The sequence below is a fragment of the Saccostrea echinata genome, unplaced genomic scaffold, assembly GCF_033153115.1.
Source record: "Saccostrea echinata isolate AGI-Se365-2 ecotype Australia unplaced genomic scaffold, CSIRO_AGI_Sech_v1 ptg000009l, whole genome shotgun sequence".
Classification (NCBI taxonomy): domain Eukaryota; kingdom Metazoa; phylum Mollusca; class Bivalvia; order Ostreida; family Ostreidae; genus Saccostrea; species Saccostrea echinata.
The window spans coordinates 53,735,933-53,752,331 of NW_026889758.1; the positions used below are offsets into that span (position 1 = coordinate 53,735,933).

General features: G+C 32.2%; 1 protein-coding gene across 1 annotated transcript; it reads right to left on the reverse strand.

Annotated features, from left to right (window-relative positions):
* Window positions 1-211: 211 nt before the first annotated feature.
* On the reverse strand, window positions 212-1,238 carry LOC133183966 (uncharacterized). The gene is made up of 2 exons (XM_061318836.1): window positions 1,166-1,238; window positions 212-640 (listed from the first exon to the last, which is right to left on the reverse strand). The coding sequence occupies exons 1-2, from the start codon at window positions 1,172-1,174 to the stop codon at window positions 251-253; spliced, it is 399 nt and encodes a 132-aa protein (XP_061174820.1). The 5' UTR covers window positions 1,175-1,238; the 3' UTR covers window positions 212-250.
* Window positions 1,239-16,399: the final 15,161 nt, after the last annotated feature.

Here is a 16,399-nt window from a genome sequence, read left to right on the forward strand (position 1 = left end):
ACATATAATCAGCAGTATTTGTACACTTCTTTTATTATATGATTTATTTTTTGAATAACAGAAATCATTATTTCCATTCATTTCTTTCAAATGTATTCGTTTGTCATAAAAACATTATAGTCACTTTTAAAACTTAAATACAAATGATCATTTCAAAATTTAGTTAAAAACACATTGCGATTCAAAACATGACAAAAGTTATAGTAAATCTTCTAAAATGTTAGTGCCAAATATTGAATGTATATCAGTTTTACGACGGTAAAACCACGGGGGCGGAAAGGCAATCTGGAGGAACCTTGTCCAGGATCAATACCTCCTGAAAACGGTTGACATAATTTATTGCTTTTTGGTTGCATGGAAAATACATCATTTGCTTAGTTGGATCCGTCAAATCTATTCTTTGGATTGTTGGATATTTTATGGTTATCTGTACAATCCTTTTTGGATTTGTAAACGTATTAGCAGCAAAATCTACAACTGCTTCCCATGTCTTGCAACAGGAAATGTATCGCGAATCGTATCCCGCTTTCGATCCATTTGTCACATGATCTTCGACACTGAAGACGTCGGAAAATTGGTTTTTCGCAAATAGGCCCAAGCTAGGGTTTTCATCAGGTCGTAATAATCTGTAATACGTTTCCTATAGGAAAAGATTGAAGATAATTAAGAGATCTCAATGAATGCTTACAAAAATGCAAAATTTAAAGAACTTGAGATGTTCAAATATTTCAACAGAAATATCATTTTCAACAATGACTAATTGTAATTTATCCGTTGAATAAAAGTGATATTTTCAAATGTACATTCTCCCTCAAGAAACTTCTCAAAGAAAATGCTTTCTCTAGATAGAAAGAGTGAGTAAACTATCCCAACACCAACCAAAGTAAACACAAATTTCTCCAAATTGTTGATACAATCAATTTTTGCAATTTTTTATTTCCGCGAATATAGCGAATATTAACTCCGCGAATTAATTTCCTGCTGAACAGTATTGACTGGATTCGAGGGCAACATGCGTTTTGTCGGGCCCAAGAAATAAACTGTTTGCCTGAGGCCGTTAGTGTTAATTGAATAAATTTTCATACATCATATAAAAATAGTTGAAGCAAAGTTCAAATTTATAATAAGATGAAAAAACCAACAGACCTCTAAATCAAGTACTCACCATTGTCATTTAGCTGGCGTAAATAATCAATCTGGTTTAATTCGGTTGCTTTTATAAGCCTTCGTTATCATAATGAGTCTTAACATGTTTATGTTCATAAAAGCTTACTTTAATCTGATAGCTAGTGTAAACAAAACAATACACTTTCTGAAAAAAAATGGGAATTTTAGTTTCTGAAAACAACAAGAGGCCCTCGGGCCACAACACTCACCTAAATAACTTTGGCCTTGCTGTTTTTCACCGGATTTCCACCCTTGTAGTTCTTATTGTGGCCCCGCCCTACCCCTGAGGGTCATGATTTAAACAATTAGAATCTACACTACCCCAGGATGCTTCCACATAAGTTTCAGCTTTTCTGGCCCAGTGGTTCTTGAGAAGAAGAATTTAAAGATTGTTCCTCTATATTTTAATGCAAAAATTGGATTCCCTATTGTAGCCCCGCCCTACCCCGGGAGTCATGATTTGAACAATTTAGAATCTAAACTACCCCAGGATGCTTCCACTTAAGTTTCAGCTTTTCTGGGCCAGTGTTTCTTGAGAATATATTTTAAAAGATTTTTTTCTACATAGTTCAATGTAAAACTTGAATTCCCTATTGCGACCCCGCCCTACCCCTGAGGGTCATGATTTGAACAATTTTGAATTTACACTACCCCAGAATGCTTCCGCATAAGTTTCAGCTTTTCTGGTCCAGTGATTCTTGAGAAGAAGATTTTTAAAGATTTTTTTCTACATATTTCAATGTAAAACTTGGATTCCCTAATGTGGCCCCGCCCTAGCCCAGGGGTCATGATTTGAACAATTTAGAATCTACACTATCCCAGGATGCTTCCAGTCAAGACGGACGGACGGACGACGGACAACGGATGATCAGAAAATCTCATTTGAGCTTTCAGCTCAGGTGAGCTAAAAAAGGAGATATGACCATCCCGGTCACACCCGCCGTGAGAACTATGTATTGATCAGGTAGACGGAATATTCAGTAGTTAAATTTAGTATAGAAACAAAGGCCTAAAAATTGATACGAAATATTTCAGTCAAAATACTAACCAATTATAGTTTATTTTTGCTAACAAGGTCATTTTAACGACCATAGAATTTTTCAAATGCTGACTTTAAACGATGTTATTGAAATCCCTGTAACATCAACTCAGTAGCAACTCGGTTTAAAAATTAGAGCATACTCTTGAGTGTCGAATAAGTTGTGAGACATAAACACACGGGCAGGTGATAGCGGAATATTACTACATACATAAGCAAAGTTGACGATGGGAAAGCTGAAGCTCATTTGTCACATTTTAGTTGTTTGTTGACCCTTAGCGTCTATAGTCAATAAAACATCCGAATATGAAACGGATGTGGCGGACTCTGTGTTGTCTTTGATTTCGAGTTAACTGGGACATAACGAACATAAATTCAGCTGTTTAGAAACCCCTAGAGGCTCCTTTCAAAAAATGTCAATTTCTTATTCTTTTTATTTCTAAGAACTGAAATGTATGAACTATTTGTCCAAAATAAAATACTTTATAAAAAACCTCTTGTTTATCTATTTAGGTATTCCATCCCTAATAGCCTCAAATTTAATGACATTGAATGAATAACAGATATGAATGGATTGAATACTCGGTATATTTAGACATAATTCGCATTTACTAAAATCGACGTTCAGATATATCGACGAATTTTATCTATTAGCAATAGTTACTTCCATTCATATCTCGACTTAGTACATGTAAGTGCCTTTTCACTCAAAACTATCTTCTTATTCTTAAAACTAACTGTATTTTACACACTGAATTTTTGTATGTAGATCGATGTAGTCAAAGAGTGTTAATAAAGAGAAATAAGAGAATTAATAAAGAGAATTAATACATGATAGTTCCTACAGACAGTTCATTTTGCTCAATTCCAGTTAGAAATAAAATTAAAAGGTGTTCCACAAATTTGAAGTAAATTTGAACATGGTCGAGTGAACTTGGTTCCAATGGAGAAGTCTTGTTTCAGAAGTAATATGAACAAAAGAAGTATTCTATTTAAAAATGAAATGAAGACTAATACCCTATCAATTTTTCAGTCAAACGCTGAGTCCAGTTTTTTCATGAATATGAAGTAAATGTAATACCATTTCAGCATTCGGGTGCCCTCATTCACTTTCATCAATGAATTTATGAAATTGACAAAAATATCCCCTTTGGAGCCATGTTACAGAGCACTTTGAAAAAATACGCACTTAAATTTGGGATCAAGTTTACGCACGTTGAAAAAAAAACATATTTCTTTTCAAAGTGCGTTAATATCGAACATTAACTCACTTTGAAAAAAAAATGTGCTCGGTTTGGTCAATATTCTTGCAAATTTCGGTATGATAAATGATTATTTGAACCTGATTGGATAACTTTTCGGTGATGACGTTACTTCAGGATTTGAGATATAGAAGTTATAAAAAAAAAGATTGGAGGGGGGTCTTTAAGAAATAATGGAGAAATGTTTGTTTAATAGCACATTTTCGTTTCTTTTTTTATTTTTTCAAGTTTGTAATAAGTTCGGTAGATGTAGGGGTCGATAACTGACTAAAATCATCGCGTTTTTCTTAGGGAAAAGAAACAATTATGATTTTTCCATTGAAAATAATTTTCCCGCACAATATGATGATCTTTTTATAATTATTTGATAAGTATTTAGAAGTATGAAAAAATTTATTCCCGCACAACATGATGTCCTTTTTTTTTTTTTTACAGTTATTTGATTAGTATTAAGAGATATAAAAAATTTATATATGCATTTTATACAAGTTTTTTAAATTTATATTGTATTTGATTTTGTAAAGCTACTTTAGGCAAAGAGATTCCTGTTGATTGCAACTGACCTAAGTCGATAAAAAAATAGGTAGCAACTGTTCCTTCGCCATGCGCTCGGCACTTTGAAGTGAAAGTTGCAGGTTTCGGATGAGACGTTAAAAACCGATGCCCCGTGTCACGGCGTTGGCACGATAAAGATCCTTCACTGCTCAGTGGTCCTAGGTGCCGAGTAAAGGTCAAAATTTGAAGCCCTTCACCGGTATATGGTGAAGTTTCTGTATGAGTGAAAAATTCTCGAATGGGACGTAAAACGACATACAATCAATCAATCAGAGCATGTTCATAAAAATGACTTTCCTTGCCATTTTTACCAGGACCAATGTTTTGTAGGGGGTTAGTTTACTAGATATACTTACTTTTAATAACTCCAAAAAATCCCAGGGGACCGAACCCAATGACTCCCCCACCCACCCACCCACATCTTACATTCGTGCATGCATATGATGGCATATGGACATAGGAACAACATGTAATATTTATTTTACAAAAATTAAAAAAAAGAAAAAAAGGAGAGAGAACTGCTTGGAATGGAATTTACGACATCTTAACTAAAGATATTCCTAAGACACTTTCGTTTTACAATTCGGATAGTCCTAAAATGTCTTAGTAATATCCTAAGACACGTCTTAAGACACATCTTAGGACATTTTCACAAGCATGCCTGCAGAGACTATAGCTGGTGTAAACAATGTATTTTCTGAAAATAAACACAGAAAAAATGGTTTCATTTTCATTTTGCATTCGCGAAACATATTTTTGCCATGCAAGTAAAAAGAAAACAAAACATTTAACCCATCCGTACGATCAACAGGTCTGGACGATTTCCAAATATGGCCGTCAAGAACGATAAGCGTAAATTGTTCTAAATCGACCACCACCACCCAGTCTTGCAAGTATACCACCAATGAAAGAAGAACTTCACATAAATGCAGGGCCACCATCTAAAATAAAAATCACCAAGGCTATAAAGACACTGAAAAATGGAAAGGCAGCTGGTCCAGATTATATCCCTCCTGAGGCACTCAAAGCTATTCCAACAAAGTCAGCAGAGATGTTACAACCACTTCTGCAAAAGATAAGGGAAAAGGAAAAAGTACCAGATGCGTGGAAAACAGGAAACCTGGTTAAACTACACAAGAAAGGGGACCTGTCGCAGTGTGTGGAAATTGGCGAGGCATTATGCTTTTATCCATTGCCAGTAAGATCCTAACAAGACTAATCTTGGGAAGATCAATTGACGGAATATTTTTGACATCTAAGAGGTAAGTCTATGTTATTTAGCAATTTAGCATGTGCACTGTTTGTCATAAGCTATTATGAAAAATACTAGCACTACAATCCACTCATATGGATCATAGTAGACTGACAATTGCAGTAAAGCCAAACTGAAATCACTTTTGGAGGATTGTTGGAAACACGTTGAGCTTATGATACAGTGCTTTGAAACTGTATCATATTTGCTTACCATATTAACTTATATTTAAATACTATGAAAATACATCGGGATTGGTATTCTTCGTGGATCATTGCAGTATAGACAAACAAAATCTCTTTGGAGGATTTTTGGAAACACGTATTAATAAATGATAGATACTTGTAGTTATTTCTAACATTTTCTATTTAATTATTCATTTGAGGATTAGAGAGCAACATTTGCTTGTCAGATTCTATTGCAGTCTTATACTAATCTATGGATGCCATTTCTTCTTTGCAGGCGAATGCATAAACTATCATGCTAATAGTAAAATATAGCTGATCACTATAAGATTTATTTGCAACTTTTAGGAAACTACAAAGCAGGCGACACACGTGTTCCTTGGAACATTCTAGTTTGTTCACGAATCGCAATACACCGGTATATATTTTACTTTCTTTACTGGAAAGCTTTGCAAAAAAGGACAAAACAAAGCACAACCACAAACACACAAAAACGAAACAACAAAAAGAAACAAAAACACAAAGGATATTAAGGGGGTAGGGGTAATGAAACTTCTGAAGGACTAGCCGATTACTTCTGGATAAATTCCTTTGGTTAAGTAATTTTGTAAGATGCATCTACTCTCCATCGTTGCTTCGAGCTAAGTGACAGACTTGGTTTTATGCAGCAGTCAAGAACTGTCTTTCTCTGATCTCCCTGCAGAACTAGAACTAGAGTCCGGGATGGATTAGAAGCTACATTTCTCACTATCTTTGATATCAACAATCAAAACAACGCAGTTAATGCAACTTCTTTGATCTAAACAACTAAAAAGCGCATTTCTCTTCAAAGAGACCGATGAGAGAGAGAGAGAGATCCTGGAGTTTTTCTCAGAGGTGGGGTTGTGGTGTCAAAACCCTCTGAAATATTGTGACAAAAACCATAAACAAGATAAATAAATGAAACAAACAAACAAACAAGCAAACAAAAAGAGGAAACGAACCAGTGTTGAAAACCAAACCATGTTTCTTGGGGATGGAAGGGCCGCTTCAGAAACTCCTCACATATAATCCTGTGTTTCCGCGGTTGTGGTTTGGGGGGGGGGGGGGGGAGTGGGGGGTAATGTTATATCTTTGGCTACTTTGTTACAAAAATTAAATAAAACTGAAAGTCAAGTTTTGTGTGTCTAAGCCAGACATTTTTGATACCCCCTCCCCCCACTAAAAATCCAAAACGAAATAAAACTATACAATACAATACATGAACAAAACAGCACAGTCACAAATACAAAAAAAAATCTTCATATATACGCACAATCTTAAAATTTACAAGGGATCTGTGTTACCTTGGATGGTACCTCCCCCCCCCCCCCCCCATTCGATCCTCTACTTACGAAATAAGTAGGTATTGTGGGGTTCGTTGTTGAACTGTTTGATTAACTAAGCTTTTATTTTAAAAAATCCGGTTTTCAAGATGGACATACATGTAGTTATTAATATTGTACATGACTGAATATGCATAAAAATGTATGCGCATCATGCGTAAACTTCCACAACATCCCAAGTACTCATATTACGAATTTTAGAAGTATTAAAATAAATGAAGTGTTGTTAGCCTATAGCAAATATAAATAAACATATTTCTGAACTAAATTGTATATTGTGTAACTATATATATTAATATTCTAGATTTAGATATATTTCTTTATAAATAAATATTACATGAAATATTGCGATTTTACGCTAAATTTAAAATTAAAGATATTTATTTAAAAATTTTATTCTAAAGAATAAAAATGAATTAAGTGTGTATATTTAATTAAATAAATCACAGTTGTGAATATCAATTCATAAATATGTGTTTTTATGCTGTTGAATTTTGAACCGGTTTCATGATCAAAATTCCACGACCTGGCTCACTTTTCAACGGACTAGGGTCTAAATTCAACACCTTTGGTCTCGATATTCAACGTTGAAAAATGACCCCTGAGTCAGTTTTCAACCCAGGTCAAAATTCAATGTTTTCTTGCCCTATCCCGACTCAGATTTTAAAAAAGTTAAAAAAAAAAAAATGGGTCGGTAGGTAGGTGGAAAAAATATTTTTAGAAAATTTCAACTGGCTTGTTGACAGGATGAGAAAATTCAGGTGTCAAATTCGAAGGGAACAAAAAACAAGATTTATTAATAATTCGATCAAGTTCTCACTCCTTTGTATGTATATAAATGGAAAGGGTTACCCATGATATCTAGGAATCCAGGAACATTACTAACCAATGAATAATGAGGATTTCAGAGTAAGTTTATATGAAAGAGGGAATCAGAAAAAAAAATATACACATGTATGACAGGATACATTTAAAATTTAACAGATTTTTAAATCTATTTAACTGATTTGTCATGTGGCCAGTAACAATAAGAAACAAAGAACTAGAAGTAATATGAGCACTGCGATTATAAAACGATTCCCTCGTCCCATACGAGTATATTGGCTAGGGGTTGTTTGTTTGTTTTGTTTAATTTTTTTTTTCTATGGAAGACCCCGAAGATCTGTCTGATCAGGCCTGGGTCTATGTAAGAAAGATTCTGCAAGAGTTTTTATAAAATTTGCTACAGCCATACGGGAGGAGATTTGGATAAGAGATGAGTATCCCCAATGTTGGCAGTGTCCATGTTTTGCTATGTGAAACCCCATATATGAGTTGCATCGAAACGTAAAATAGAGGGTGCAAAATGGTAACAAAGGAACCGAAAAGTGGAGTATCCCCTCGCAAAGAGCATATCTATAAATCAAGGCAGCATTTGACATCGATCACGATGCAAATTACGTCACTTCCGTTTCGCACAAAGGACAAACTAACCCCCTACCCCCCCCCCCCACACACACACACAAACAAACACACAGAAGTGCGTTACTAAATCCCCTTCAACTCCGTTGTGAGGGGATAATAAAGGTTCATTAAAAGTCTCATTAAATTTTATTTAGTGGAAAAGGAGTAGTTGTGGATAGGAAATGGGTACCGCCAAACATACTAGTAATAGAAAAAGTGACAGTCTCTATGCTATGTTGGATCGAGACGTAAAATAGGAGATGCACAACGCCAGTAAGTAATATAAATTTGGTGAAAACTTCGTTAAATTGCATTCAGTGGTGTAAGAGGAGTTAAATAAGGGATGGCTATCCTAGAGAGTTACGAACGTACAGAATCTGATGTACATTGTACAAACGGCCGTACGTCCAATCACTATATGCCCTCACTTTTAAAGCTGGGAGGGGTGTTTAATAAATGGAAAAAAAAATCCATAAACAGGACTTCTCAATAGATTATAATATCGTCTCTAGAAGGAATTTATTAAAAGTCGACTTTACCTGCTCTAGTAAAAAAAATTGTCAGAAACAAATCCGTTGAAATTTGCTATTTCAAATGAAAATGACCGCGCAAAAAAATCTGCATTGTTAACACTGCAGCTATCTTGTAGCTTTTATTATCTTTTTAAGAGAAAACAGATGGCGAATAAATATCAGAATCACATTTGATAAAATGATTTGTTATGTAGCTTTACCACCTTCAACAAATAGGTCTTTTATAGTGGTATGCACCAAACTGTTGTCATGTCATGGAAGGGCTTTTGTGGGCGGTGTCTATAAGTATAATTGTGTTTATAGAGTAAAATATCGTTTATATTAGATGGAATTGAAATTTGTTGCTTGTTCAATCTCTAGAACTCACTGGGACTCCATCAGCAATGCATATTTCATACAATGACAATTTAATCAGGATTTATTTTTCTGACATTTTATCATTTATATACCCCCCCTCCCCAAAAAAAAAAAAATAGAGACTATAGTGTCGGATAAAAAAGATTGTACACAGCATGTTTATTTAAGGATTGTAATTCTCGGGATTAGATATTTAAAAAAATGTATTGCATGCGTCTTACAACTCCTTGGCTAGTCAAATTTTATTTTGTCATGAATTGCTTGAAACTTATAAACAACATAGAGATTTTTATCAATCCAAGACCTGTAGGTTTATCAATTTTTACTCCTTCAAACACAACTAAACCTGCATTTATAAATACTGCAATTTACACTACTTTATATAGTTTATATCGTATATCTGTAGATTGAATGTTTTTCAAAGATCAAGAGAGGACAATACCAGTATTACCAGTATTACATGAATATTACGTGTAATGTAATTTTTGCACTGGCATATACAGGAGATGCGGATAAGAGATGAGTATCACAAATATTAGAATGAATGACAATGTCCATGTTTAGCTATGTGAAACTTCAAATATGAGTCGCATCGAAACGTAAAATAGGTGCGTAATAAAATAAATCGATGAGGGAGGTTTAATATATGATTAAAAAAAAAGATTTCATTAGCAAATATTAACTTACCTTTCAAAGAATGATGTGGAAGCAAACGTAATTTAAACTATACTTAAAGATAGTCGATATAATAAGCTTAAATGCTAATGAATAGCATAATAATTGAATGGTAAGTGGTAATGAACCTATGCAAATGAAATACTTGACAATATCAGATGTCCATCTACCCATATTTTGATAAGCATTTTTGGAAAATCCCTCCTTCAATGCATGAGTTGCTCCAACTCTAGAGCTGTGGTTTTGGATTTAATCGAAAACAGATTTTATTACTTACTTTCTTAGTATTCAAATAATGCATTTTAAAGACAATAAAGACCCTCTGCTCTAAACTTCACAAAATAATTTAAACTTTCATAAAGAGCTATAGCATGAGATTCAAATGAAAAATATGATGCATGAAGCGATACTTACTGTTACGGAAATTATTTTTATGTCAGACCATGTTATGTAGAAATTTTAACACAGAGAATAGAAAGAGTAATAATTTATTATCACAGCATAAAAATATTAGATGTACATGAAAATATTATTTAATGTCAAGCTTTTATATTCATAATGGAAAATATGCTTTCTAATTCAGAATATGACAATGTTATATGTGCTTGTAAGAAAAGAATATATCCATTAGCAAGAGTTATCTTTCTTATAAATATTTTTATTAATGGGAAAAAAAATGAAATACTAATAAAAATTCTAATTGTGACAAATGTTTTCAACTTTTAAGTCATAAATAAAATGTTTAAAAATAATCAATAAAAAATAAGAAGTTAAAATGATAACAATTTGTACATTTTCATAAATTGTCCTTTTTCATCATTGGTTTAAAAAATGTCAAGACATCCATAAAATTAATTAATATTGCAATCAAATTCAATTCTTGCTTTAAAAAATCAAATGATATAATCTGCTAAAAATTATTTTGCCTAATCAGAAATTACAAGATTTCGGAACAGAAGTTTAATCAAAAGTAGGATTCTTGCTGAATATGAACGACATATTTAGTAGCTCGTGCTCACAATTTGTATGCATTGAGCAGGAATGTAACCGACAATTAAAACTTCTTCAAACTTTGCAGCAAAATTTCTCCCTTTCCAGTTGTATGGTCCAAAATGTTGGTTCACAGTTACTGGATCAGTCAGATCAATGATATCAATTATCCCTGGGGTATTTCTGTCGATAGTAATTTGCACAATTATTTTTGGCGATGTTTTCGTATTAGCAATAAATTTTTTAATTCCTGACTGTGACTTGCAACATGAAATAAATTTTGAGGCAAGCCCCCAAGATCCCGAAGTCACATGGTTTTCCACACTGACGCTGGAGAAGGGGTCTTTTGCAGAGAGACCTTGGCTAGGATCTTCACCATGTCGTAATAATCTGTACAGTATCACCTGTTTCCAATATACAAAAACACTACATTACTACGTTTTAAAAACGAATTGTAAACAATTGCTGTATCATTTTAAATTAAAGAAATGTATATTTATAGCTGAGGTTTTCGTAAAAAAAAAAAAGCCTTTTGATTTAGGGGAGGGGATGCAGCTTATTTCACCCCATCCCACCCCCAGGAAATAAAAAATTAAAGTCTAACCTAAGCACCGTTGAAATGATCATTCTGTTATGCATATATATTAATCGAAATGTGTTTTCATTTTTACTTTTACTTTTCTAAAAAAGCTCTCCATCCCTTTTCGCCATTTAAATGAACTGTCTAATATTGACTTTACTGAATTCACATAATACAAAATGAAAGTAAAATATTTACTAGGAAAATATGACATTCAATTTGTACAAGGAAAATATCACTTGCAATTTACACATGGAAAATATACCTGGTACTATTTTGTATCTTATATTTCAAAAGGAAATCATGATTTAATTTAGATTGTGTGTTGACAAATATAGGGAAAAAGGGTACATGTAGTATTTGACAGTTAGTGTCGATTGAATAAATGGTGTATGTTGAAAAAAGCATAATTTGAAGAGCAGTCTTAATAGTTTGTGACAATTATTTTTTAAAAAATGTCAAAAACTCCTAAATTGAGTTATTAATTATAAACACAACTCACCATACTTCTACAGCTGACATAAGTAGTATGTTTCTGAAAATAAATACAGGGGAATTTTTTTGTTTCGTTTTCATTGTGCCATTAGTGTAAAATTTCTATTTAATAAGATTACGATAGAAAATATTTAACTAATCTATTTGCTTTTAAATTTACATATTCATATTATTATTGTTCATCGTAGCTTGATTAAGTACATATTTATGAAATACAGGTACATCTAACAACACACACAAAATTTCCATAAAAATTATTATGAATTATAAATTACCTTAAGAATGCACAAATTCACTCTTAATACATAGGGTTTAGTTATAGCTATTTTTTTCTTTTAATTTCTGTCAACATCGGGTACCTCTTAATTATTAATAATAATACATAATGTAATAAAATTATGTATTCCTACTTACATACAGCTAGTCTTTTGGCGTAACAGTTCTTTTACAGCTTCTGCGCATGTCTGCATATATTATCTAAAAGGCTTCTCATCAATAAATCCTTCAACTGACTCATTTTGAATCGTACTATATTTCTGCAAGAAAAAAATGTAAAATGACTATAAGTGCAATCATATAAAGTTTGATACATTTTAAAAAAAAATATTTGGCGTTAAAATTCAAATAACAATTATTCTATTTAAAAAAAAACACATAAACACTCCACTTCTTAATTAACACAGCTCACAGAGTCTATGGCTGGCGTAAACAATATATTTTCTGAAAATGAACACAGAAAAAATCAGCTTCATTTTCATTTTGCATTCGCAAAATATATTTTTGTCACGAAAGTAAAAAAAAAAAACAAAAACAAATAAACAAACCGTAACGTTTCAAAAGTTTAATATGCATAATTTGGGTTATCATAGCCGCAAACAGGACATTTTTATAGTTTTTCTCTAGCAGAAATTTATTAAAGGCCAACTCTACTTACTCAAGTAAGAAAATGTTGAAATTGTCAGAAACATATCCACTGAAATTCTCTCCTTCAAATGAAAATAAATTACATTCATTCTTAGCGCACAAAAATCTGTATAGTTATTAATGCAATTCAAAAAAGCTTTCCTGTAGTTTTTTTTAATCTTTATAAGAGAAAATAGATGGCGAATTAATATCAAGATTATATTTGATGACATGAATAAACTCATCGCTTTTTATAGTGGTATGTACCAAACTCTTGACATGTCGTGGAGAGATCTTTTGTAGGCGGTGTCTTCTATTGAAACCTATTGTGTTTATAACGTAATAAAGTATCGTCTATATTAAATTGAATTTAAGCTTATGTCTTGTTTATTCTCTAGAACTCGCTGGGACTCCATCAGCAATGCATATTTTTTGCACTTACTATTTTAAAGCAAGCATTTCTTTTTATGACATTTTATCATTAATATGCAAGAAAAAGAATAGAGACTATAGTGTTGAATAAAAAAGATTGTAATCCAGTTTATTTATGGATATCAGGTGTCGGGATTAGGTGAAAATATTTTTGCATTGCATGAGTCTGACAATATCTTGGTATGTCCTTATTTTATTTTGCCATGAATTCATTATAACTTGTAAAAAAAATGTTGAGATTTTTATTCATCCAAGACCTGTAGGTTTATTAATTTTTACTCCTTCAAACACAACCAAATCTGCATTTATAAATGTTGCAAAAATACTACTTTAAATACTTAATATTTGTATATTAAATGTTATTCAAGGACCAAGAGAGGACACTATTACAAGAATATTACGTGTAATGTTATTCATACAGGCAAGCAAATAGATCAAACTTTAGAAGCTGTTGATTAATATCTACTAACTATTTTGTTGATCTCTGGTCGTCCTATTTCTCTTACTTTGGGCAACATTTCTTCATCTTTCAGTTTATCTGTTATGTTATATACTCATCAAATTGCCATTCTAGCTTTACAATGTTGTATTATACTAAGGTGGTCGTTAAAAGCCCTGAGGCATTTTGAATATACATTATAAACAAAATTAGTTCTCAGAGAGAGAGAGAGAGAGAGAGAGAGAGAGAGAGAGGGTAAATTATTATAATTTGAAATGTCAGATATGGTAAATTATCATAATTTGAAATAAGTCAAAGATTCCAACTCACCATAGCAAAAATAGATGTCGTAAAAACCACATTTCTAAAAATAAATAAAGGGGAATTTCGGTTTCGTTTTCATATACATGTACATGTACTTGTTTGGGAAATTATCATGGTAAATAATTAACCCGGTTTTTTTTTCTTTAAGTTTTAAGGAGGCTGATTATTCAACAAATGACCCACCAGCAGATCCACCAGCAGATCAGAAATATGAATATTGTTTTTCTTGTCATAAGCTATTATTCAGTAAAACAAAAACACACGTTCAAGCTATCATATTTTTAAAATGCAATTTGACATATTTTTACAGAGAAACTCTAGCTTTCCAGAAGGTTCAAATATTCAAAAAACGGCCATGTTCACTAACCGCTCTTAATATGCATAATATTGTAGGTCAAAAATTCAAAATACAAATTGTTGTATCAAAGCCAAGTTGAAATTGCCAGATTTGACATCAGCTGTAAGAAGGCTCTGAAAAAGACCTGCTTTACTTTTTTTAGTACATTTTGATCTAAAAATTATTAAAAAAAAAAAAAGAAAGAAAGAAATACCTGGCTCGGGAATTGCAAATTTACAGATATTTATGTTACACTTTAAGATCTTTGAGAGGAAAATCAATAATTTCAGATTACAAAAAAATCAACAGGATGGCTAAATTGAAACAAAGATTAAATTGTGACACCATGGGGAAAACTGAACCATGTATTTTAGATATTTCTGAGATTTAAAAACTTTCAATGCAGAAAAATCAGAAGAATTAGTAGATGACATCGTAATATATGACCTTTGACCTCTTAATATGACATTGGCCTTTACATATTGCACATGTGTCCAAATATTAGGTTTCTACTATGAAGGAATCAAAAAACTACACTATATTTAACAACAAAATTAAATCGCATATAAACATTTTAAATATGAGCTCCTGATTTTCAATACTTCTGATGTCTCTTTTTTCAGAATAGGGTAAATATATTTCATAGTTTATAATTTTTATCACAAAGATCATTGACTATTGACATTTTATTCTTTCTTTCTGGTGTGTTTTAGAAGAAATGAGTTAAAACTGATTTCACACATGTTTTCTACTACCTTAAGCACATAAATGTTAAAATAAAATGTCCCTTCTAAACTCTATAGGTTTATAGAACAACTAACAGTCCCCTTTCGATTTCCTTGCAGCTGACTATTAGTGTGCGTGTCAGTCTTTATACTTCTGATTCATTCTATCTTCCCAATATTCCACGGGAATAATAGATTTACAATGCACTAAGTTAATGTAAAATGAAAAAAAATGTACATAAATAAATAGATCAGTAATAACAATAATGAAACATCATAATTAAATGCACAAACATGTAAATACATTCCATTCTTAGAACCCCTTTAATGTTATTCTAATGTTTTCTTTTATTATATCTGACATATCCTCCAGTTCTAGTGGATTTTTTTAAAAGAATTAAACTATATGAAATTTGAGAAATCTAAAATACATTCATCAAGTACGAATCCTTAAGAATTCTTGAATATTTGAATGTGCATGTAGCTTACAGAAAAGTTATTGAATTTTACACTTTGACTGAAATGACATGTTCATGTACATATATACATGTAGTTACATAGTCAAAACAACACATAAAAAACATTTCTCATTAAAAAAAATAATGGCATGTTCTCTGCAGCTCCAGTTATCTCAAAAACATCAGTTTGGAATATCACAGAAGTACAATAATCAAAATACACAACGGGATTCAATCAACATTTACCCATAAACAGAATAAAGCAATGATGTTTATGTGTATCAAATATTAGTCAACGGATAAGAAATTTTCACATTATATAGATGCATCCAAATTTTTATATGCGTGTATTGGCCTTCTTCAACATTGGCATAAAAAGGTCATTTCTTCACAATTGCAAATATCAAAACTAGAGGTATACTGTGAGCACTAAGCACACCGCTCATATGTGAATATAATAGCAAATTCCATATTTTGCTATGGGAATCCTTAAATATCTGTCCGATCAGAACTTAAAAATAGGAGGTACACAGTGGCACTTTATTTGAGATTCTGTGAAAGTCTTAAACTTTATCGAGTGGTATAGGAGTTGCAGATAAGAGATGGGTACTCTAAAGTGTAATGGACGTACGGAAAGACGTATGGAAGGACGGACACCCCCATTACTATATACTTCCCGCTTTTCAAGCGGGGGGAAGGGGGTATAAATATAACAATGCAAAATTAATTTCAATTCACTTAAAAATATATACAAAAAATAAAAAGAACTTATATAAAACTACTAAGATTTTTTGTCAAATCAATGTCAGATAAAGAACAAGAAGCTAAAACATAAGCAGTTCGTCAAAACAGAGTTCCAGTTGAATATGATCGACATATTTACT